This window comes from Ahaetulla prasina, chromosome 3 (assembly GCF_028640845.1).
Source record: "Ahaetulla prasina isolate Xishuangbanna chromosome 3, ASM2864084v1, whole genome shotgun sequence".
Taxonomy (NCBI): domain Eukaryota; kingdom Metazoa; phylum Chordata; class Lepidosauria; order Squamata; family Colubridae; genus Ahaetulla; species Ahaetulla prasina.
This window is the reverse complement of record NC_080541.1, coordinates 61,720,779-61,744,714: the sequence shown is the minus strand read 5'-3', so window position 1 is coordinate 61,744,714 and position 23,936 is coordinate 61,720,779. Positions and strand designations below refer to the sequence as shown.

The window sequence follows — 23,936 nt, the reverse complement described above, 5'->3', positions numbered from 1 at the left end:
TACCTTATGCCTACTCCAATTTAAGATACTGGTAAAACCCAGGAACAAATGCTAATATGAAGAATAACATTTCAACACCCAGTGTCTCCTTTCGCTTCTGAGATTCTTTGGAAAGATAAGGAGCAGAGGTGCTTCCAAAGTGTTTTTACATTCCTTAGCTGGAATCTGAATTGGATGAATATTTGTGTACAGAAATTTAAATAAATACAATAAATAAATGAAATTCAACATTCCCAAACAGAACTGATGCCAGATATTTAAAAACATCACAAATATATTGCAGTATTCACCAAATATATTAGACAGCAACTGCTTCTAAAAGCAGATCCATAACATCTACCTGAGAAAACATATTCTCAATGTACATGTCATTTATTTTTATCCCTCCTTTATTATTTTTATGAATAAGTCGGCGGCAAACATACCTAATGTTTCTTCTTCCTCCTACTTTCCTCATAAAAACTTGTGAGGTGGGTTGGGCTGAGTGTGTGTGACTGGCCCAAGGTCACCCAGCTGGCTTTCATGCCTAAGGTGGGACTAGTACTTACAGTCTCCTGGTTTCTACCTGATACCTTAGCCACTAGACCAGAGCTGTCAAACTCCCAGCCCACAGCCATATTCATCATGTGATGGCCATGCCCACGCCCGGTTTAGTGAAGGGGAAAAAAGTCCCAATACGTTACGCGACACCGCTTTGATGACATGAGTTTGACACCCCTGCACTAGACCAAACTGGCTCTACTATATGTGTCAATACTCCACTGGTACTTTAAAAAATATTTTGAATGTAGATTATTGGGGGCTGCACCTTTAGCAAATCTGCAAAGTAGAATGTCAACTTGCGAAGCTTTCCTGATCTGCTCCCAAGTGGCATAGGTAGGGGATGGGAAATCACGTCTCGCAGCTGCACCGAGGAATTCACACCTCAGTCAAAACAAAACACATCCTAGCTGGCCGAAGTCAAGGCCATCTCCACGGAGTCCCGCAACAGCCAAAGGGAGTGACTTCTATGACCCGTAAAATTGCTTTGTTGGAGAATGTGACTGGTTACACACCTTGGGGGGAGGGGACAACAGGGTCAGAGGCAAGACATGAACTGGGTGAAGTAAGAGCTGGCTTCACTTAGGTGGTGCCGACATGGCACTACTAATAAAACTACTGGATTTTTCTTGCAAAATGGCTTGAGGCTCCTGATTTTATTAGGGCACTGGACAGAACCCTGACATCAAATGCTTGTATCAGATAAATGACTCCCACACAATGACAGGGCAGCAAATTAGCAATGGTGCACAACAGGCTGCCAAAGTCTTGACCACTTTTATCTTCCTGATTTCCCCATTTTGAAGGTGGGATTTATACATATGAAATAAAAATTGGAAATTCAGAATAACTACCGCAATTAGCAGAAGACACAACAACATCAGTCTATTTAGAGACATCTTTCAAAATGTCTGCTAAAGCTTTAAAAATAATCTCAGTAGATATTCAAGATATTTTTTCACCATCTTTTCCAAGGGAGTTCCAAGACTGTGCTAGGTTCCAATGCATCCTTTCCTTTCACGTTAATTTTAAGATGGGATGGGGATTCATGAAACAATACTGTATACTACACAATTATAATGTAGACCTTGAATTTTCCATTCATTTACTTCAATTGCAGACCATAGGGTTTATTTTAAGGCAAACCATGACTTATATAGGAAACTTTTGTTTTAATTACAATTAATTTACATCCGTAACAAGCCAGTCTGAAATCTACATTTTTCAACTGAAAGAATAAAATGTCTCAAGTGTACACTATGCTGGTAGAACAAGTTTTCATTTCAAAAACCAGTATCATGGGATAAAGATGATCAGGCAATTCATTGTTCCCACATGAATCACAATCACACTACAATTACTATTAGTGAAAGGATTTGTAATGATGCAAGTTTCACAGGCAAAGCAAATACTAAACCCCACATGATGCAAGAGGTTTCTCTGTACTCCCCTTACTGTCAGGGCTAGTGATAGCTTGTTAGAGAAATTATAACAAGTGTGTGAAGTAAATGTATGAATCTTTCTCTCCACTGGCAATAAAGATCTGTTTGGCTATTTTAAAATGAAATAAAGGAAAACAGGAGCGCAAATCAAAATTCTCATATATTTTGTGAAGTCTGAAAGGTGTTTGCATTTCCAATCTGGTCAGGTTGAATAGGTTGCTAGTCCCTCTATGACTTCTAAGGCAGATACACTGCCACATGATGTCTTTCTCATTACTAAACCTCAGTTTGACAATCCAAGAATCTAAGACTAAAGCAGAGATTTTCCACATCTTTCCTATTTTCTCTTTATGATCTGGATAATAATATGTTAATAATAATACTGTAAATAAGGAGAAGAGTCTCAAGCTGGGGTGAAAAATACTAAGATCAACTCCAGCTGAATAAAAGTCAAAGGTTAATGAAGATCACATGCAGCAGTCACCTTCAATTTCATGACCCAAATATTATCACCACATAAGAGTTTATTTTTGTAGCATTGCTTTTTGTTGAGATTTTTCTCTGATAAAACACTCAAAACGTACCATGATATATTTATTTAAAAGACTTATATAATTATTCATTTTATGAAACAACTCTAGTTGGCTCATAACAACAATAATAAACAAAAGGGCAAACAAAGATCTAGAATCTAAAACAACATTTTCGGATCCATTTAACAATATAAACCCGAGTCCAACCTTATCTTATTCCAACACTCGGAAGGAAAACAAGCTCTTTATGGCTTTCCAGAAAGCTAAACTAGTGGGGTCCTACCAGATTCCTGTTGTTCAGGGGAGGGGCTGTTCTTAAGATATCTAAGTAGATGAACAATTCAATACAATGCATTTATCTATGACAGAGGATATCAAAGGACCCATCCAGCCACAGTTCAATATTTCTAAGGCCTCAATCCTATATAAATGTGTTCTCTTTGCTGACGATGTCAAACTATTTAACACCACAGACAACACTTCTATCATTCAAAACGACCTTGACCATCTAACCGCTTGGTCTAAAAATTGGCAGCTCCAAATTTCAACCAGCAAATGCTCAGTCTTACATATAGGAAAAAAGAACTCTAAAACTAAGTACATACTAGATGGACATTACGTTACAGACGACCCCCATCCCGTTAAAGACCTTGGAGTTTTCATGTCAAATGATCTAAGTGCCAAAGCCCACTGCAACTACATAGCAAAAAAAGCTCTAAGAGTTGTAAACCTAATTTTGCGTAGCTTCTTTTCCAAAAACACCACACTACTAACCAGAGCATATAAAACATTTGCTAGACCAATTCTAGAATACAGCTCACCTGTTTGGAACCCTCACCACATCTCTGACATCAATACAATTGAACGTGTCCAGAAATATTTTACAAGAAGAGTTCTCCATTCCTCTGAAAACAACAAAATACCTTATCCCACCAGACTCGAAATCCTAGGCTTAGAAAACTTGGAACTCCGTCGCCTTCGACAAGACCTAAGTTTAATTCACAGAATCATCTATTGTAATGTCCTTCCTGTCAAAGACTACTTCAGCTTTAATTGCAATAATACAAGGGCAACCAATAGATTTAAACTTAATGTAAACCGCTTTAATCTAGATTGCAGAAAATATGACTTCTGCAACAGAATCATCAGTGCTTGGAATACTTTACCTGACTCTGTGGTCTCTTCCCACAATCCTAAAAGTTTTATCCAAAAACTTTCTACTATTGACCTCACCCCATTCCTAAGAGGACCATAAGGGGCGTGCATAAGCGCACAAACGTGCCTACCGTTCCTGTCCTATTGTTTTTCTTTTCTTCTTCCTATATATGTTTATATGTGTATATACTATATAATCTTTTTGTATGATGTTGTGACAAAATAAATAAATAAATAAAATAAATAAAGGGTGGCACATAGATATCGACCACAATAAAATCTAAAAGTGGACTGTGCAAGTATCTGGAGAAGGAAGCATATATTATTTTATTTGGTAGACAAGATGTATATTATGACTGCCAAGTTCCTGTTTCTGCCCTTTTCCTGTCCAACTGGCTAAAGTGAAGTTCCATGTAACAATTTCAAGAAGAAAGAAAATAATCAGGGTAATTTTGGCCAATACTCAGCAAATGAATCCTAAACAAACAAAAATGTTTGCAGTTTTTCTTTACATTTTATTTTTAAAATCATGCTCCAATCTCTCTTCCAACAGCAGTTATCGCTCTAACCGCAACATGCAACACAAATGTAGGATGAGAATTTAAACATACGACTTTCATATCTGCTTTAGCGTGAAAATAAGAGTTTTAATGATAACCAAAAATACATGCAAAACTGAGCATGGATAATTTCTCCTCAAAAGGTTGTGATAAGATAAAATATCTGTACAATGCATACTGCTATGCAAATGAAGAAACTTGATTTAAACAGTATTAGTATAGGAGTGTTCTTTCTTCACTGAAATTCAGATATCATTATAGCTTTAAGAAAGAAATCCAACCATGAGGCTGGAGCAACCTGGAAACCTTGGTAATGTATTAACCAGGTTAAACTTTAGAAAAGCTGCTGCTACTTATTATATGCTCACTCTGTGGAACCTGAGCAATTATGATTTGCGGGAGGAGGGGGGGATCTCACAACAGTATCAAGCAGATTATTTAGACATGCACACACATGCACACAATATTCCCTTTCTTTGTGGTATTAACTGTGATAAAGAACAGTCTAATTCTAAGTTAAAATAACAATATAGCTAAAGTAGTAGCAATAATAGTATGAGTTCCAGTGTTGTGGAATTCTAGTACTGTGGACTTTTACATGTATTATGCTGCTAATAATTAGCATAGGCAATCTAGAATACCCAAAAAACATTGCAAGATTACACAATTTAATGAAAACCCAAACACCATAATACAGGAAACAATGCAATTATTAGATTAAAAACTATAAATAAACAATACGGCTACAGCAGGGCCCTTCCCAACTACATTAATTCAATTTGTATCTTATTATTCTAAATGGATTTAAATTTAACAGATTATGAAATCTAAAGAGCACAATCAAAATATCATAAACATAAAAAGGTAATATTTACAATTACAGCATCAAATGAAGGTATTTTTATTTAAAGGAATTATTAATCTATCAAAAAACCATGGGCCAAGGTATGTTTTTCTAGCCTATCTGTGAAGAGAGAGATCTAGGAGAAGGGCAGTCCAGTATCTTTAATAATCATTGAAAAGATTCTAGTTACATCAGAACAGAAAGTGGGCCTCTACGACAAATAACAAGCTTCAGATAGGATTATGAAAGAGATTACTATTATTAAAATACCCTTGTTCTAGACTACTTAGAGTTTTAAACTAAGCTAAACAGACACATGTTTAGGACTGACAATATGGTCAACTGAACATATGGCAAGCTATTTTTTTTCCAATTTATGTTGTTGACAATTTTCAAGAGTGTTTTGCAGTAATCTAACCAGGATAGAGTTAGAAAGCAAATAATTGAAACCAAGCTCATCTTCTTTACAATAGACAGCACTTGATGAATCAGCCTAAATTAGAAACAAACAAAAAACAATATCAAGGCCACACCTGCCTATCTAACTAGGGAAAGCACAAGATTATCAGTTGATTATTAGCAATTGATCATAATAAAGGACACAGAATAGTAAAAGGTATTTTGTTTGCTCAAATAAATGGCATGTGAGACAAGACAGATAGATATTCTATCATTCAGTCACACCTATTCTGTATTTGCTGCTATGATAACTATACAATGGGAAGATGGCCCAATATATACACCATAAATGAGGGAAAGGCTGGGAAGTAGTAAAAGGTTTAAGTAAAATGTAGGTAGGACAGAGAAAGGAATAAGAAAGGAATAGAAAACAAAGTATTTTCCATCATAACATCATGAAATTTCAGTTTAAGTAGCACATATTACCAGCATTGCTTTACCTGTTAATGTCTTCCCTATTAATTTCTCCTACACTAGCCAGAAGATCTCTTCCACATAACAAGCACAAATAGCAGCTTTGGCAGAATCAATTACATTATTTATTTCAATCTCACACTCCATGACAGATTAAAAAAAGAGTAGGACAAGTTGCATTATGGAGGGATACATTTTGGAACTAGTGATTGTAGGCCACAAACAAATACATACATATGTGTGAACCTTGAAATTCACACATTTAAATACAGTTTGCATTGCACATTTCCACCAATTCTTGATAACAGCAGCTGCTGTCACAATGAGTGCAAATGCACACTCATAAATCAGTTTAAGAATATTCCTTTTGTTTAGAACACATTATCTTAAATGTGGCATATGGAAGATCCTAACAGTGGCGTGTATAATTACAAAACATGTACTTTTAAATATAAATGAAGTTGTTACTGGGATTCTCCCAACAATCCCTCTTTATACTCTGCTTATATGTTTTTTTTCCCCCACAGAAATTAACCAGAAGCAGTAAACAGACTAAGCAAGTAATTGTTTTAGGTTACACTCCAACAAGCCTTACTGTTGTGCTCAGGGCTGAAGAGTACATGTCAACCACCTGATGACCATGAATTAATTACCATGCTCCAGACTTTCCCTGCCTATTATTTTTCACTTTAATTAGGATGGTAAGACTCAAAATTTGCACCTAGCAAAGGATTCTGGAAGTTACAGTCCCCAGGTATGTGGAAGCAACCTGGCCCTTCTAACCAGAGCCACAAAAAAGTCTCGTCCACAAATCCATCGTCGAAGTCTGGTGCCTTTGAGCAATGGGGGGCACAGAAATCCGAGGGAGCCATGATAAATGGCAGGCAGGTTGCAGAGCATTCATTCCAAGTTTGATTCCCAAATAGAAATGCAACGTTGAAAGCATTGACTGTGGCACATAAAAATCCCAGGGCAGTTGCGTTGCATCTGTGGAGGCACCCCACCAGTCAAACATCTGAGCAAGCGGGGTACGCGGGAAATGACAGCGCAAGTTCCAACCAGAACTCGGGGCGCTGTACTGAGCCGAGTGCGCATGCGCATTCCAGAGCACGCGTCAGCTACTGCCCATCCCGGTCACCTAGGGGCGGCCTCCCCTAGTCGGGAATGGAACTTCGGTTGAAGAGAACCCGGAATATGGGAAGGCCATGCATCCTCTTCAAACACTGACCTGAGGAATGGGGAGAGGTATCCTGCCGCTCGCACGACGGCTGTGCTAACTTCACCTCGTACCCGGCATCATTCAGATCCCGCTCTGCACTCCAACCCGCCGTTGTCTTGCTTGCAAGGTCGGGTGTATAGGAAACAGAAAGAGGCGCATGCGCGGTCACCCTTTTCCTCGTCTTTCTCGTTCTGTTTCTTCCACCCTTTCGGCTACCTAGGTTAGAGGCCTGAATTAAGCGCGCAAGCGCATGACGTATAGGGAGGGACCATCATAGTGACTGAGCGACCGAGCTTCTCTGGAGGATCAAAGAAGGGAGGCGGAAAGGTTGCGCCTGCGCGCTCACTCTCCCTGCTATGGTTTATGGAATAGGCCAGAATGTGACTCACGCCCCTATGGTGCATTTCGGGAAATGTAGTCTCTTCTAAATCCAAGCAAGAGGGACGAGGGAATTTTGAATTAGGATTACTTGTGTGCTTGAACTACATTTGGAAATTGAGGCTGGTTTGAGGATGGCGAGAATACTTTCAGGATACAGGCCCAGGGTCTTCAACGCACCTATCTAGCTGTGTTGTGTTTTCTAATTGGGCCTTATTCCTGATTGAAGGTGCATTTAGATAAGTATTTTTCAATCTCCTCAACTTTAAAATGTATAACTTCAATTCCCAGAATTCCCCACCCAACATGCTGGGTTGAGAATTCTGGGAGTTGAAGCCCATCTTAAAGTTTCCAAGATTGAAAAATTCTGAGTCAAGCTATATGGATGGCCAAAGTCTTCTTGCAACCAGTGTTTAAACTGTACCCATATCCTACCTGTAGTAACATTTCAATCAAAAAAGAATAAGATGGTGGGGGCTTTTATTCAGAAGTAACATACTAGATTACTGGCAACATGATAAGCTTAGCAAGAATACAGCAAAATCAAGAAACTCTCAGACAGTTGGTGGCAGTGCTGTTCAAGAGGATAGAAAGAGAAGGGTCTTCAGGCATCTCTCTCTCTTCATTTCTTGAATGAAAACCAGTTAATCTGCAAGAAAACCTTACATTCAGCTGCCTAAGGCCATCAAAAACACAAATATTTTACCGTAACTCTGTTTCTTTTTATTAATTTCTATCCACTATTTACAAGGATTGGAATGGTCAGCCTGTAGTTTTCCAAATATGGGTAGTCTGTGACTTAAAGCCATTCATTTAGAGACTGAGGTTAGCATGGCACTGAAAAAAGTGACTGATCAGTTCTCACACATAGCAACTATCGTAGAATCATCACAGTCATGTGATCAAAATTTGTGAGCTTGGCAATCAGCATGTATTTACATCATCCCAGGGTCACATGACCACAACTTTTCAGACAGCTTCCGACGAAGTCAATGGGAAAAGCCAGATCAAAAAGGTTGTAAAATCAGGCACAAGTCACTTAACAACTGCCATGCTTAGCAACATAAATTCTCATCCCAGTTGTGGTTGTAAATTAAGGACTACCTGTACATTGCAGATACAGTCCCAGTCAGCATGGCTGAGGAGATGCTGATAGCTGCAGCTTAGCTATTTGGGGAAAACAATGGGTTGTCTTTGCTTTATGGAATCAATCATCCAATATTATCTATAAAATAGATTAGAAATCATCAGCCTACAACAGTGGCCCCCAACCTTTCGGGCACCAAGGACCATCGAGAGGTTTTTCGGTGGACCATGGGGCATGGATTCGTGTGCTGCCTGCATGCTGTGGATGGGGCTTTGCTAGTTTGCGCAGCCTGGTTTCTGGCCTGGGAACCTCTGGCCTAGAACATCCACTAAATCAGGGGTCTCCAACCTTGGCAACTTTAAGCCTGGCGGATTTCAACTCCCAGAAATCCCCAGCCAGCTGGAGAATTCTGGGAGTTAAAGTCCGCCAGGCTTAAAGTTGCCAAGGTTGGAGACCCCTTCACTAAATGTCATAGCCCCAGGAAATATTAACTCAGATATCTGTAATCATAGACCAGTATTTAATAATTAAACCCAAATGGCTTTTTTCTTCTTTGTTCTTCAGTCCCACCAAACTACTTTATTCCTTAGCTCATGCTTCACATACTGCTTTACCTTCCTTCTCTCTTATTGTAGGAACCACAATCTTTTTTATGTTCAGTTGGTTCCTGTATTTTTGCAATTTAGGAAAAGACGTTACCATTTAAGTAATGTCAGTTGGGCTGAACCAGTTATTTTTTTTATTTGATGTTTTTTACACAATTTACATAGCAATGGTTCGTTTTTAACATAGTTTGCTGCAAGTTGTTTCCATGATGCTTATCTCTTCTATAAACAACTAAATTCCACTATTCCTTGTAAAACAACAATTCATTATTTTGGCTTGATTGTATCAGATACTTTTCCAACTATCAAGTAGAGGTATTACTTTTCCATGCAATTTATCCTTTACAGCAGGGGTGTCCAAACTTGGCCCCTTGAAGAGTGGTGGACTTCAACTCCCAGAATTCCCCAGCCAGCATGAACCATAAATATGAGCAAGTTGCTGGCTGGGGAATTCTGGGAGTTGAAGTCCACCACTCTTCAAGGGACCAAGTTTGGACATCCCTGCTTTACAGTGAAGACACTGGGATGTAATTCAGACTAAAAATGTGTGGCAGGTGATAGTAAACAAAGGTAAGGTAATTAAGATTGATGATATGGCACTACCAACTGGCCACATAGTAGACCAGACCAGTGAGATGTATCTTAATATCCCACAGTCACATGGTAACCATGAGGAGGCAAAGAAGCAACAGCCAAACTATGAAGACAGGTCTTGAAAAGCCAGCTATATGGGAAGAAAAGATCTATACCAGAGATGGCTAATCTTTTACCATCGCGTGCGAAAAGAGGGGGAGTGCAGGGGGGTCTCACATGTGCATGCCCATAGCCATAATTCAATATGCACCCCCCCACCCCCCACGCATGCTCATCCGACCCCCCCATGCATTCCCTCCACTGTTGGCACACGATGGCATGGTGGGCCTGGTAGGCCCATTTTTTGCCCTCCCCAGGCTCTAGAGTCTTTCTTGGAGCCTGGGGAGGGTGAAAACAGCCTTCCCCATCCCCCCGGAGGCCCTCCGGAGGTCAGAAATGGCCCGTTTGCCAACTTGTGGTGGGACCAGAAGGCCCATTTTTCGCTCTCCCCAAGCTCCAGAGACTTTCTTGGAGCCTGGGGAGGGCGAAAATGGCCTTCCCACCCCTGGAGGTCCTCTGGAGCCCAGTAATGGCCCATTTGCTGACTTCTGGTGTGCCCAGAAGGCCCCAAAATCAGCTGGTCAGTGTGCGCATGCGCACCAGAGCTGAGCTAGGGCAACGCTCACATGCCCACTGATATGGCTCCACGTGCCACCTGTGGCACACTTGCCATAGGTTCGCCATCACGGATCTATACCATCATTACAGCTTGCATTTATTTGAGGTCTATTTTTTCCTTGCTCTTGGCCACTTTTTGGTTAAAAAAAAATTCCAACTTTCTTGGAAAAAGATCAACAACTGCTTAATTCACACACACCCCCAAGCATGAGAATACAATTCAGTTAGAAATGTAATTCACATGTCCGGCATTCAAGCATAATCCTTGAACTTTTGAGTACTTTATTTATATGGCAGATTGCCAAATGCTTTGTCTAATCATTTCAGTTGCAACTTTATTCAACTCTTACAGAATAAGTTCTTTGTTGTAATTACGCTGGGGATAAAACAAGTTCATTCTGGGAATTTGTATGTTCTATTCAGTTTGGTGCTTCATATTTGCAGTGCATAAGTAGCTTCATATTTGCAGTGCGCTATATAATCACATACTTCCATTTCACTTGTTGTGTTTGAAGGAAATTTAATGGCAACAAGTCCAGTTGCCTCCTGAAAAAAAGCACCTTTGGGATAACCATGTCCTAGATGACTGAGAATCTCTACAGACTTTTAATGTCAACAATTTCAAATTGATATCATATGTTCCTACCTTTTCCTACCATGTCTGCAAGCTTTCGAAAGATAAACTTTTAAAAAATTTATTTCTCTAAGAGGTCATTCTTGAATTAACTCAGAAGCAGCTGTTCTTTCTTAAGGAAAGCAGTAAATAACTTTTCATGTTTTTTTTTTATTATACAGTTCTCCCTTTTTATGATTTTGTAATCCCTTAATTCAGGATAGAGTCGGGTGACTGGATGGAGCTCAGCATTCACTGGCAAATGGAGTTCACAGCAGATAAATTTTTCTTTATGCCATAGCAGAGAAACATCTGCTGCTATCTAGGAATGAACTCTAAACCTTTGGAGTGGGAGAAAAGCTTTTTCACCAAGCCACCATACCACTCTCTATTTTTTAAATTATGTATATAGGGAAAAAAAGCTCCAGAAATGTGTACAGTATTTATTCAACAAAAGTCATATTTCTATGACTTTATTTAACAAAAACAAACTCAGTCCAAAATTCTGAATAGTCCTCCAAATGAGAGTCCAAATGTATGTTTGGGTGTGTAGATGATTTCTTCCAACTTTGTTTAATTATCAGTGAATGGGAGTCCTGCCAGATTTGTCAGAGTTTAGTAGTAGTTTTTTTTAAACTGGCAAACATGCAATGAGACACTTCTCATTATGACCTAAGGAAAACAGGCAAGAACATGTTGATCTGACTTGATTTCTTTTGAAATTGAATATGCTGCCATTGATCTTTTTCCCTTTCAGATGTTCTATAATATGGATTTAAAATCACCCTCCCTCCCTATTTCCTGGTTATTGCTAAACATTCTATGAATGTTCTAGCTTCATATTGCTAAACATGGACTCCTGACCAGTGTTTGCAAATTAATTATGGGAAAGGGTTGCAGGAAAAGCAATCAGTTAATGATGAATCATTAGTTAATTCACCTCTTCATATTTATAAATACTTTGATCCTTAGTCTTTTGTTGTTTAAGTTGTGATTAATATTCAACTCATCCCAAACAAGACTGAATTGTTCTGAATTTGTGGATATCGTAGTTCTGGGAACCTTCCATCTTTGATTCTAGATGAAGTGGCACAGACTTACTGCACATTCTGGGGGTCAGGGCTCCTGCTTGAAAAGCGGATAGAAGCCCTGGCTACCAGGCCCTTTGCACAGCTGAAGGTATGCCTATTCTTAGAATGGGGTCCCTGCTTATGATCACTCCTGTCCTTGTGACCTCCAGGTTGGACTACAGCAATATGTTTTATGTGGGGCTGCTTTTGAAGTGTATTCGGAAGCTTCAATTGGAGTAAAATATGATAGCATGGGCAGATATTGGTGCCAATTATTCATCACGTGACACAACTGCTCCATGAGCTGCATTGGCTCCTGGGTGCAATTCAAGATGGTGGTTTTCACCACCAGATTACTTATAGGACTGTTTCTTCCCAATTATTTTTACCTGTCCCATACAATTGTCTAGAAATAGCATGCTCTGGATACCATCAGTAGGTAATATCGGCGGAGCCCAGGACAACCTTTTTTGCTCTGGTACCTGCTCTGTAATTTGAGATTAGATTGGCCGCAGTCCTGTTGGGTCCTTTCATGAGGCCTTGAAAACGTGGCTCTTTCTCCGGCCTGGCCCTCTGGGTATGGGTTAAATCATATTTCATGGTTTTATTGATTAGGATTAGATCATAGCTCATATCATTCATAGCTTACCCTCAGATCTGAAGCCAGGCAGGTAAGAGAAGAAATGCAACTGAATGAATGTTTACCAGTCAGTTTCAGTGTTGGCTGTTTTCCCATTTTGCACTGAGATCTTCCTTCAGTTTGGCTGCCAATTTTGCTTCTTTCATTTGGGAGTTGCAATTGTGGGGTGGCGCCTAGCTCTGTAGCTTTTCATCTTCCTCTCTTGCTCCAAGGAAGGAATTCTGGGCACACAGTTCATTGACAGAGGAGGCAAAATCCAATGCTGTTTTAGCGGCATTACTGGTTTTGGTAGCCAATACATTTCTAGTGGGGAGATAGTGAGGCCCCCTTCTTCAGCTTGCCATGTTCATTGGTGGATTATCAGCAGTCACTCTTAACGTTTTCTAAATAATCAGAATGTTTCAAAATTAATTATTGAACAGTCATCTCTGGAAAGCTGGCTTAAAGCCTTGCACCCTCACTATTAGATTGGATGTCACTGAGGTCCAGGTAGCCCTTCCTTAGAACATACTCTATCTATAGAATTGGACTTTGTCTCATGCTCCAGAGCATGATGCTGTAACCTTTTTGGAATGCTTTTCAGAAGCCACGGAAATTCTGTACTAATACTTTCCCCAATTTCATTTCATCTTCCTGTATTAACATTACAAACATCCTTAGCTAGTTATTTTTATTAACTCTTTTGATTATATACAAGGGTGGAATGTTTTGACTTGGAATAATTCTGCCATTTATTATGTCTAACATAACTAGAGCCAGCCCATTGCTTTTTAAACTTTGCTGGGTTTCTTCCAGGCTAGATGTTATGATTTTGAATAGCTGTGCTCTGTTTACAGAATATGTAAATCATGTTAAAATAAAATAATAGTTGCCTGTATTTGGTCTGTAATTTTCCATGTCTTTTAAAAGTGCAGAAATTCCTAACTCTCTGATGAAGCTTTTAAGTACATAGTAACCCTGTTTACTGAGAGAAAGATGTGCATGTACCTATGTGTATATGACTATACACACAACTATACACAATACTCCTTATCTCAATATTATAAATATACACACAAATATATATATACACACTGGGCTTAAATAGGCCATTCAAGTTTGTAATCAATGCAAATTTAGAAAAATGAGATTAAAATGGTTTGATTGATTTAAAAACTAAACAGCACGGTTTGATTGAGATGGACACACTTTAAAAGGAAATTGTTTGATAGGTAGTTATTTTTAATATTTAATTTTTAAAAAAGTAAAATTTGAATTGTTTCTTGAAAATTGATTTTAATGGGAGAGCTGGACAATTACTTTCTCACCGTCACTAACAGAGTCATTGACTGATATGGGCAGCTATAGAAATTGAATTAATAAATAAATAAATAAACAAATACAGGTAGTCCTTGACTTAGAACAGTTCATTTAGTGACAGTTCAAAGTTACAACGGCACTGAAAAAAGTGACTTATGACTTTTTTCACACTTCTGACCGTTGCACCATCCCCATGGTCACATGATCAAAATTTGGATGCTTGGCAAGTGGCTTGTATTTACATCGGTTGTCCTCTCCTGGGGTCATGTGATCCCATTTTGCAAACTTCTGACCAGCTAAGTCAGTGGAGGAGCCAGTTTCATTTAACAACCATGTTACTAATTTAACAAATGCAATGATTCATTTAACAACTGTGGCAAAAAAAGTCATAAAACGGGGCAAACTCACTTAACAGATGTTTTACTTAGCAACATAAATGTTGGGCTCAAATGTGGTCATAACTCAAGGACTATCTGTAAACTGGGATTTTAACCTAATAAAAAATAGATTAAGTAGCATTCGGGTTGCCTGGAAGCTCGCCGTCTCTGGAATGAGGTTCTTCCATAGAGCCGGGTGGCCTCCTTCCTGCTGTTTAGAAGGGCCTTTGGCAAGGGACAAATAAAGCCCTTCACTAGGTTCCCATCTACTTTGTTGTTCCTGCAACCTTTTATTCATTTTTACTTGTTATTGAATTTCTTTATTTTACTTGTTATGAGCCATCCGAAGCTTTTGGGAATGGGCAACATACAAATTTGATAAATAAATGCAGTAGGCATCCATCGCAGAAAGATCTAAATACTGAAAAATGCCAAGTAGCAATTGACATTTCAGAATAGAATAGAATAGAATTTTTATTGGCCAAGTGTGATTGGACACACAAGGAATTTGTCTTGGTGCATATGCTCTCAGTGTTACATAAAAGAAAAGATACGTTCATCAAGGTACAACATTTACAACACAATTGATGATCAATATATCAATATAAATCATAAGGATTGCCAGCAACAAGTTATAGTCATACAGTCATAAGTGGAAAGAGATTGGTGATGGGAACTATGAAACGATTAATAGTAGTGCAGATTCAGTAAATAGTCTGACAGTGTTGAGGGAATTATTTGTTTAGCAGAGTGATGGCCTTCGGGAAAAAACTGTTCTTGTGTCTAGTTGTTCTGGTGTGCAGTGCTCTATAGCGTCGTTTTGAGGGTAGGAGTTGAAACAGTTTATGTCCAGGATGCGAGGGATCTGCAAATATTTTCACGGCCCTCTTCTTGATTCGTGCAGTATACAGGTCCTCAATGGAAGGCAAGTTGGTAGCAATTATTTTTCTGCAGTTCTAATTATCCTCTGAAGTCTGTGTTTTCTTGTTGGGTTGCAGAACCGAACCAGACAGTTATAGAGGTGCAAATGACAGACTCAATAATTCCTCTGTAGAATTGGATCAGCAGCTCCTTGGGCAGTTTGAGCTTACTGAGTTGGCGCAGAAAGAACATTCTTTGTTGTCCTTTTTTAATGATGTTTTTGATGTTAGCTGTCCATTTGAGATCTTGCGATATGATAGAACCCAGAAATTTGAAGGTTTCTACTGTTGATACTGTGTTGTCAAGTATTGTGAGAGGTGGAAGTATGGAAGGGTTTTTCCTAAAGTCTACCACCATTTCTACGGTTTTGAGTGTGTTCAGTTCCAGATTGTTTTGGTTGCACCACAAGGCTAGTCGTTCGACCTCTCGTCTATATGCGGATTCGTCATTGTCTCGAATGAGACCAATCACTGTTGTGTCATCTGCGAACTTCAGTAGCTTAACAAATGGATCATTGGAGATGCAGAGTTTAGTAACTATTTATTTATTTATTTATTTAGTAACTATTCAAAATTATTCTTGGAAATGAAGGATCAGAAGCAGGTAGTCCTGAATATACCTATCAGGTCAAATGAGACTTATCAGGTCAAAATCAGCATTTAATAAACTGATTGGTAACTATGGCAGGGACCACAGCATGTACGTAATATGCTCACTGCATACTGTTAATAAGCAAGCCATTGCATTTTGTGCCAGCCTTCTGAATGGTCTTTAAAAGTGTCACATGACAGTGTGCCCTGTGAATGTTGCAAGATTCTACTTCGGGTAGGGTCTGGTTACAACCAGCATACCAGCCAGAGCTTGGCAAAAGCTCTCCTAGCTATAATTTCCACCTGACCTCCAGCAGTAGTTATGAGATAAGGAGAACCACAAGTGAAGGAACTGTCCCTTAGGTTAAGTCTCAATGAATAAAGAGCAAATTGGTCTTTCTGGGGATCAATTTCAGCCTGTCTCCCCCCCCACCCCCCATCAGATCCTTATAATCAAAGCACAAAAGATTTTCCTGGAGGGTTCATTTGAATAGGAGACCAGGACACATTACATTGAAGCACAATTTGCTTTATTGACTGATGGAGTCAAACACAGGGCTAAGGAAGAGTGGGGTTACAATCAATCTTTATAGATTTATGCAAAATATTGATGGGATTGTATATATCAGCAAGGCAATTTGATACAAGTAGTCCTCAACTTACCACCATTCATTTAGCGATCATTCCAAATTACATCACTGAAAAAAGTGATTGACTACTTAGAGTACTCACACAACTATCACAGCATCCCAATGGCCACGTGACCAAAATTCAGGTGTTTAGCAACTGGCGTGTATTTACGATGGTTGCAGTGTCCTAGATACCATTCTATCATATCATTATCAGCTTCTGACAAGCAGTCATTGGGGGAAGCTGGATTTGCTTAATGATCGCATGATTCGCTTAACAACAAAGGCAAAAAAGTTGTAAAATTGGACACAAATCACTTCACAACAGCTTTGCTTAGCAATGGAAATTCTGGTCCTAACTGTGGTCGTAAGTCAGTGACTGCCTACTACATAACATAACATATGTGCCTAGTGAGGTCAGTAAAACATTAGGGTGTAATTAAAATCTAATAGGGCAGAACCATAAAGACAATGGGGTTTTGAAATAATAAAGAGGCATTATTCTATGAACATAGTTTTTTTCCAGGGAGGTTTTTTTTTTGCTTTCTCAGAGCACTGATCACCATCTATAACCTCCTACCACCTCATTTTTTTCTAGCTTATCAGCATTCCTTGGTTTTCTAAATGTTTCATGGCTGTCAGTATTAAATTCCTTGAGAAAGTGTATTTATTATTATTATTATTATTATTGTTTCGATTTCTATACTGCCCTTCTCCCAAAGGACTCAGGGCGGTTTACAGTCAAAGTAAAACGTATTTCCCAAGGAGGTGTACGGAATAGGGATTATGGAGTTTTAGCTTGAGCCCCGAAATTCTCCTTCAGTCTCAACCTCATCACTGATGCAGCCTGAAATGGTGACATAAAGTTGGTGTCACAAGAATATGAATTATGCTTTACTCCAAATCAAAAGATGACTTCTCTCAATGACTTCGTGTAGAGGTTAACAAGGTAAAAGACAGGAACCTCATGGCACTTCACACATCATAGGCTATTAGAATGTTTTGTTTTCTTCCACTGAGAAAAGAGCAGAATCACTATAAATAGGCTCCTAAATATTCAATCATTTAGGTAGTTCAGATTGATTTCATGATCAATGGTACCAAAGACTGTTGATAGGTTTTAGGAGGAGACAAAGTTCACATCCTCTGTGTAGGCACATCCTCTTGCCTAGGACCTGACAATGATAATTAAGCAACAAGAACAATACAGCCTCTATCCATGCCTGAGGCTGATCTCTGCCTGTAAAATATCTACTTATACCTATTCTATTAAATATGTATCCATTTTGTAAAATATTTTTATTCCCAGTTTGCTGCACTAAGGACATTCAAAATGGCTAAAGCTGAATTCTCCTTTGAGTCAAACTTACCCTTGGTGATTTCACTGAGACACGCATGCAGTTTTCTTAGCAATAGTGCAGGCTTGCCACGTTCAGTATAAAAATTCCTACAAGCAAACTAATACTAATTCCTCTACAGATTAAAACAGAAAACAATAAACAAAATAGATAAACAAGGAGTTGTTTATTAAAACATTCTTGGACAATATAAAAAGTAAGGAAATACTTGTGTTGTAAATTATTACTATAATTGCGTATACATCTGGAAGATGATTTTAATTGTATTATGAATTACACTGTAGATTAACAGCGCCACTCTTTCTAATATATATTTAAAGGTTGAAGAATTTCTACAATAAACAACAAAGAGCCATTCCAAATTCAATTATTTCATGCAATACTTTTTAAACTATTACAATAATCTCATAAATCCACCCTAACAGAATGAGAAAATAATCATCAGAATTATGCATTTTACAGGCTGAGCATTCAAAATTATATAGAGATTTTTTTTACTCGAAGACTATTACATTGAACAATTTTCTTTGCCATTTTATAGAACAGACTTTCTATTGCAATACATTGCCAATTGACTAAATGCTACTGGGTTGCATAACTTGTTATACCAGTCCTCCATTTTAAGGTATAATTTTCTGTTATTGATAGAATCAAGTTAAATTACCTATAGGACTGTTACTGTTTCCACCAGGAAAGTAAGACCGTAAGATATACCTTGTAAATACCACATTATAAAATCAAAGAATTCTACATGGAGTGGGGGAAGCTGCTGAATATTGTCCTCTGTGTATTAAGGGAGTTGTAATTGAGCAGACTAAACTCCACCCACCCCTTCCAAATTTGGAAGTACTTGCAGTGCTGATTTTATCATCTCTTGCTATAATTCATTAAGACACAGCCAACAACATTTAATTGGTTGCCCTGAATGTTTGGAGAAATTAAAAATAATACAATGGAATCATTGTCTACAACATTGTTTCTCAATCTTGGCAAGTTTCAGATGTATGAACTTCAACTCCTAGAATTCCCCAGCCAGCAAAGATGTAAGACCATCTGAACTGGAATAAGGAAGGAGAAATATTTTATATACAGATTCTTTCTTTAAGCAGTTATCTTTTCTCCATGGAAATCCAGTGTTACAACTGTATACTAGTTCTGAATGAAAAGTATTGAGATTTACCACTCAGACTGTCTTAAATTAGATAAAATATATCAAGATTTACCTGTAGCTCACATTTAAAAATATACAATACAGGTAAATCCTGTTTTGTCCTAACTGTACCAAGCAATTGTTTGAAGACAAAACTTCCATCCAAAAGTTAATTGTGGAATTCTGATGACTGTACATTCCTGCTGTCACATGACTACATTTCAGGTGCTTTGATAACTGGATCACCTTTACAGCTAGCTGGTTGCAGCATTTCGCAGTCACATGACCATGATTTACACTATTTACAATGTTCTGGCCCCTTCAGCCAGAATCTGGCAAAAAAAGCCCATAGGAATACATGGAGTTGCTTAACAACTGCAGTGTTTACTTAATGATCACAGCATTCACTTTAATGATCACCGCAAAAAAACATACATGAGACTGAGTCCTCATGTATGCTGCCTTGACTTAAGACAGAAATTCCAGGCTCCATTATGGTCATAAATCGAATGCCCAGAAAACAACTGTTCCATGTGATGCTGTGTGATGTTATCTCACTTGATAAATGCATAGCAGTAGAAACAACTTTGATTAAATCTTCACCATTTGATGGAGATGGGAAGAGGCATTGCAGGACCCTATTTAACAACTGACTATTTCTCTCCTCCAGATTTATTTTAAATATGTTCTATAGAAAAAAAAACCCACCAGATTCTGTGGATACTTGAACACAGCCAATTTTTTATCCCTAAACTTTGTGTTTTGATCAGGGATTCTAGGATTTTTTTCTCTTTAATAGGTTCCACTTGAAAACGTTTGAGAAATCCTGCTCTAATCTTTGAGAACAGTAACCATATTTTTTACAATCCCAACCTGGATGCAATTACTTATAAAAATCATAAAAGTATCGGTTTCTAGACATATTTTCATATAAAAGTAGTTTCCATAAACAGCAAATGACAGTAATAAATTAGGCAGTTTGTTAACACTAACATTTAAATAGTGCATTATGAGAATCTAAAATTGGAAATAGGAAAATGGGCAAGCAAGTATATAAATTTTAGTAGATAGCATTGGCTATAATTTTAAAAATAATTTTCTATTTAATCTAAACCCCATATTGTTTTACTGAATTACTATGATTTATAATTTAATATCTAAAACTCCTTCCATTTTGTTCAAAACAAACTAGCTGAGGTCAAGAGTTGGGGAAGCAAAGACAAGAAGCGTGCAATGAAAAGGACATGATTAAGTATGTCATTTTTTTTTATAAGGGGCTATTCATAAGGAGGGTAAATTCTTAAAACAAAAAAGCAATCTAAATTCTTTTCTTTCTTAAAAACAAATAGCTCTTGCTGGGGTAAACATGTAATCTGCATGATCTATAAAAGCAATTCACAATCCACAACTGGCACCCATGAAAAGCTCAAAAAATATAACAGTGCTTCATTCAGAACTCCAAATTATGATTCTGGTAAACCTTCATGATCACTTAAGGTCATACATGCAGATTAATCAATAGCCTGAAATAAAATTCAATTTACGAAACTTCATACATTGCCCAATCAAAACCAAATCTAAACATTTACTAATTAATTGTTCCAATGATTTAAAGTGTAAAATTACATATTTAAAATAATATACATGTCTTGGTCCTTTCAACTGTGCTGCAGTTGTACTGTCCAAAGTAATACAGGTAGTTCTCGACTTATGACCACAATTCAGCCCAAAATTTCTGTTGCTAAGGGAGACAATTGTTAAGTGAGTTTTGTCCCAATTTACAATTTTTGCCACAGTTGTTAAGTGAATCACTGCAGTTAAGTTTGTAACATGGTTGTTAAGTGAATCTGACTTCCCCATTGACTTTGCTTGTTAGTAGGTCGCAAAAAGTGATCACATGATCATGGGAATACTGCAAAGGTTGTAAGTCTGAAAAACAGTTGTAAGTCACTTTTTTCAGTGCTGTTGCAAGTTTGAACGGTCATTAAATGAACTGTTGTAAGTCAAGGACTACCTGTATATGCAAAGAATACAGTGGGGCAAAAAAGTATTTAGTCAGCCACCAATTGTGCAAGTTCTCCCACTGAAAAAGATGAGAGGCCTGTAATTGTCATCATAGGTATACCTCAACCAAGAGAGACAACATGAGAAAACACATCCAGAAAATCACATTGTCTGATTTGTAACGAATTTATTTGCAAATTATGGTGGAAAATAAGTATTTGGTCACCAACAAACAAGCAAGATTTCTGGCTCTCACAGACCTGTAACTTCTACTTTAAGAGGCTCCTCTGTTCTCCACTCATTACCTGTATTAATGGTACCTGTTTGAACTTGTTATCAGTATAAAAGACACCTGTCCACAACCTCAAACAGTCATACTCCAAACTCCACTATGGTGAAGACCAAAGAGCTGTCGAAGGACACCAGAAACAAAATTGTAGACCTGCACCAGGCTGGGAAGACTGAATCTGCAATAGGCAAGCAGCTTGGTGTGAAGAAATCAACTGTGGGAGGAATAATTAGAAAATGGAAGACATACAAGACTACTGATAATCTCCCTCAATCTGGGGCTCCATGCAAGATCTCACCCCGTGGGATCAAAATGATCACAAGAACGGTGAGCAAATATCCCAGAGCCACACAGGGGGGCCTAGTGAATGACCTGCAGAGAGCTGGGACCAACGTAACAAAGGCTACCATCAGTAACACACTACACCGCCAGGGACTCAGATCCTGCAGTGCCAGACGTGTCCCCCTGCTTAAGCCAGTACATATCCGGGCCCGTCTGAAGTTTGCTAGAGAGCATTTGGATGATCCAGAAGAGGATTGGGAGAATGTCATATGGTCAGATGAAACCAAAGTAGAACTGTTTAGTAGAAACTCAACTCGTGTTTGGAGGAGAGAGAATGCTGAGTTGCATCCAAAGAACACCATACCTACTGTGAAGCATGGGAGTGGCAACATCATGCTGTGGGGCTGTTTCTCTGCAAAGGGACCAGGACGACTGATCCGTGTAAAGGAAAGAATGAATGGGGCCATGTATCGTGAGATTTTGAGTGCAAACCTCCTTCCATCAGCAAGGGCATTGAATATGAAATGTGGCTGGGTCTTTCAGCATGACAATGATCCTAAACACACTGCCCGGGCAACGAAGGAGTGGCTCCGTAAGAAGCATTTTAAGGTCCTGGAGTGGCCTAGCCAGTCACCAGATCTCAACCCCACAGAAAACCTTTGGAGGGAGTTGAAAGTCCGTGTTGTCCAGCGACAGCCCCAAAACATCACTGCTCTCGAGGAGATCTGCATGGAGGAATGGGCCAACATACCAGCAACAGTGTGTGAAAACCTTGTGAAGACGTACAGAAAACGTTTGACCTCTGTCATTGCAACAAAGGATATATAACAAAGTATTGAGATGAACTTTTGATATTGACCAAATACTTATTTTCCACCATAATTTGCAAATAAATTTGTTACAAATCAGACAATGTGATTTTCTGGATGTGTTTTCTCATGTTGTCTCTCCTAGTTGAGGTATACCTATGATAACAATTACAGGCCTCTCTCATCTTTTTCAGTGGGAGAACTTGCACAACTGGTGGCTGACTAAATACTTTTTTGCCCCACTGTACCTCCCTCCTTCCCTCCCTCCCACACACACATTCTTTGTGCCATATTAAAATTGAATGGTTTAATTTCAGAACATACAATTTGAGCATCTTACAATTTTACTCCCGTAGTCGACACAATCAGGTCCAATACATTCACAGCAGGCATTGTGAAACCATCGGTATTTGGAGGCACCCATAGAGTCACAAGAGATCTTGCATTGGTATATTGACAGGCAGTCATCGAAGTAAACCACAGTACATATGCGTTCTAAGTGACCAAAGCAGAAGATAGATTTTAGTTTTTTGACCAAGGTTTAAATCACAGATCATTCAAATAAAACTTCTAACGAACTCCTAAGTTATTGGTTTCATGCCTCTTTTCCTATAATAATATATTAGATCACTGCCCACATTTAATATGTTTCCCATATTTTGGAATAGAGATCATATTTATATGATTTTTAAAAATAAGATGAAAATCACCATACCTCTTTTTAAAAGATTAAACTTGCAAACACCACCCAATTTTTTTTTTCAATCTTTCAACCACAATTACCTTTTTCACTAGAATATGGAGGATGAACGTTGTTTGAAACAGAAACATTGTGATGATGGGGATGGTTCACTGTTTCTAAAACCGAGACTAAATTCTCATGAGGCGAGAGTTCCTCTGCAACGGGAAAGGACACAATTTTCCAGCTCAGGTTAGTGTCGCCTTCTGTAAGTGCTCGGAAAAGGGAAGCGATCGGCTCATGCAGCTCCTCCACAGTACTTTTCGAAGTGGGAGGTGTGTCACTATAATTCCGAGGGTTACACATACCTATAAACAAGTTGACAAGTTGTTCAACACCAGGTGCCCATAAGAATACTAGAGAGGTAACATTAGAAAAGTTGACATTAACAACCTTACGGGCATTTACAAAAACTGCTTCTGAGATTAAATTTTGCTGTAACGTGATTTTAAAAAGCATTTTTTCCTTTTTTCTAAAAATCAGGTAGTTCTCAAATTATTACAAGTGAGCCCAAAATTTCTGTTACTAAGTGAGACAATCATTAAGTGAATTTTCCCCCAATTTATGACCTTTTTGCCACAGTTGTTAAGTGAATCAGCAGTTGTTAAATCACAAAAGATCACATGACCATCATAAATATGAGTCAGTTCCTAAGCATCTGAATTCTGATCACGTGACC

General features: G+C 38.4%; 2 protein-coding genes across 4 annotated transcripts in view; both read right to left on the bottom strand.

Moving 5' to 3' along the window:
• RALBP1 (ralA binding protein 1) overlaps positions 1-7,455 on the bottom strand; it is a 32,661-nt gene extending 25,206 nt beyond the window's left edge. Inside the window, exon 1 of the mRNA XM_058174325.1 lies at positions 7,176-7,455. The gene's annotated coding sequence lies outside the window, so the exon portion shown is untranslated. The remainder of the gene's footprint in view (positions 1-7,175) is intronic.
• Positions 7,456-8,151: 696 nt separating this feature from the next.
• Positions 8,152-23,936, bottom strand: part of TWSG1 (twisted gastrulation BMP signaling modulator 1) — a 28,963-nt gene continuing 13,178 nt past the window's right edge. Inside the window, exons 4-6 of one of the 3 annotated variants that reach the window (XM_058176881.1) lie at positions 23,302-23,565; positions 22,859-23,013; positions 8,152-8,193 (exon numbers count right to left, since the gene is read on the bottom strand). In XM_058176881.1, coding sequence (XP_058032864.1) covers positions 8,167-8,193; positions 22,859-23,013; positions 23,302-23,565 — 446 coding nt within the window. In that variant the 3' untranslated portion in view covers positions 8,152-8,166. Of the gene's footprint in view, positions 8,194-10,243; positions 13,194-18,135; positions 23,014-23,301; positions 23,566-23,936 lie in introns of those variants that run through there. The other 2 variants (XM_058176879.1, XM_058176880.1) reach the window with 2 other exon arrangements.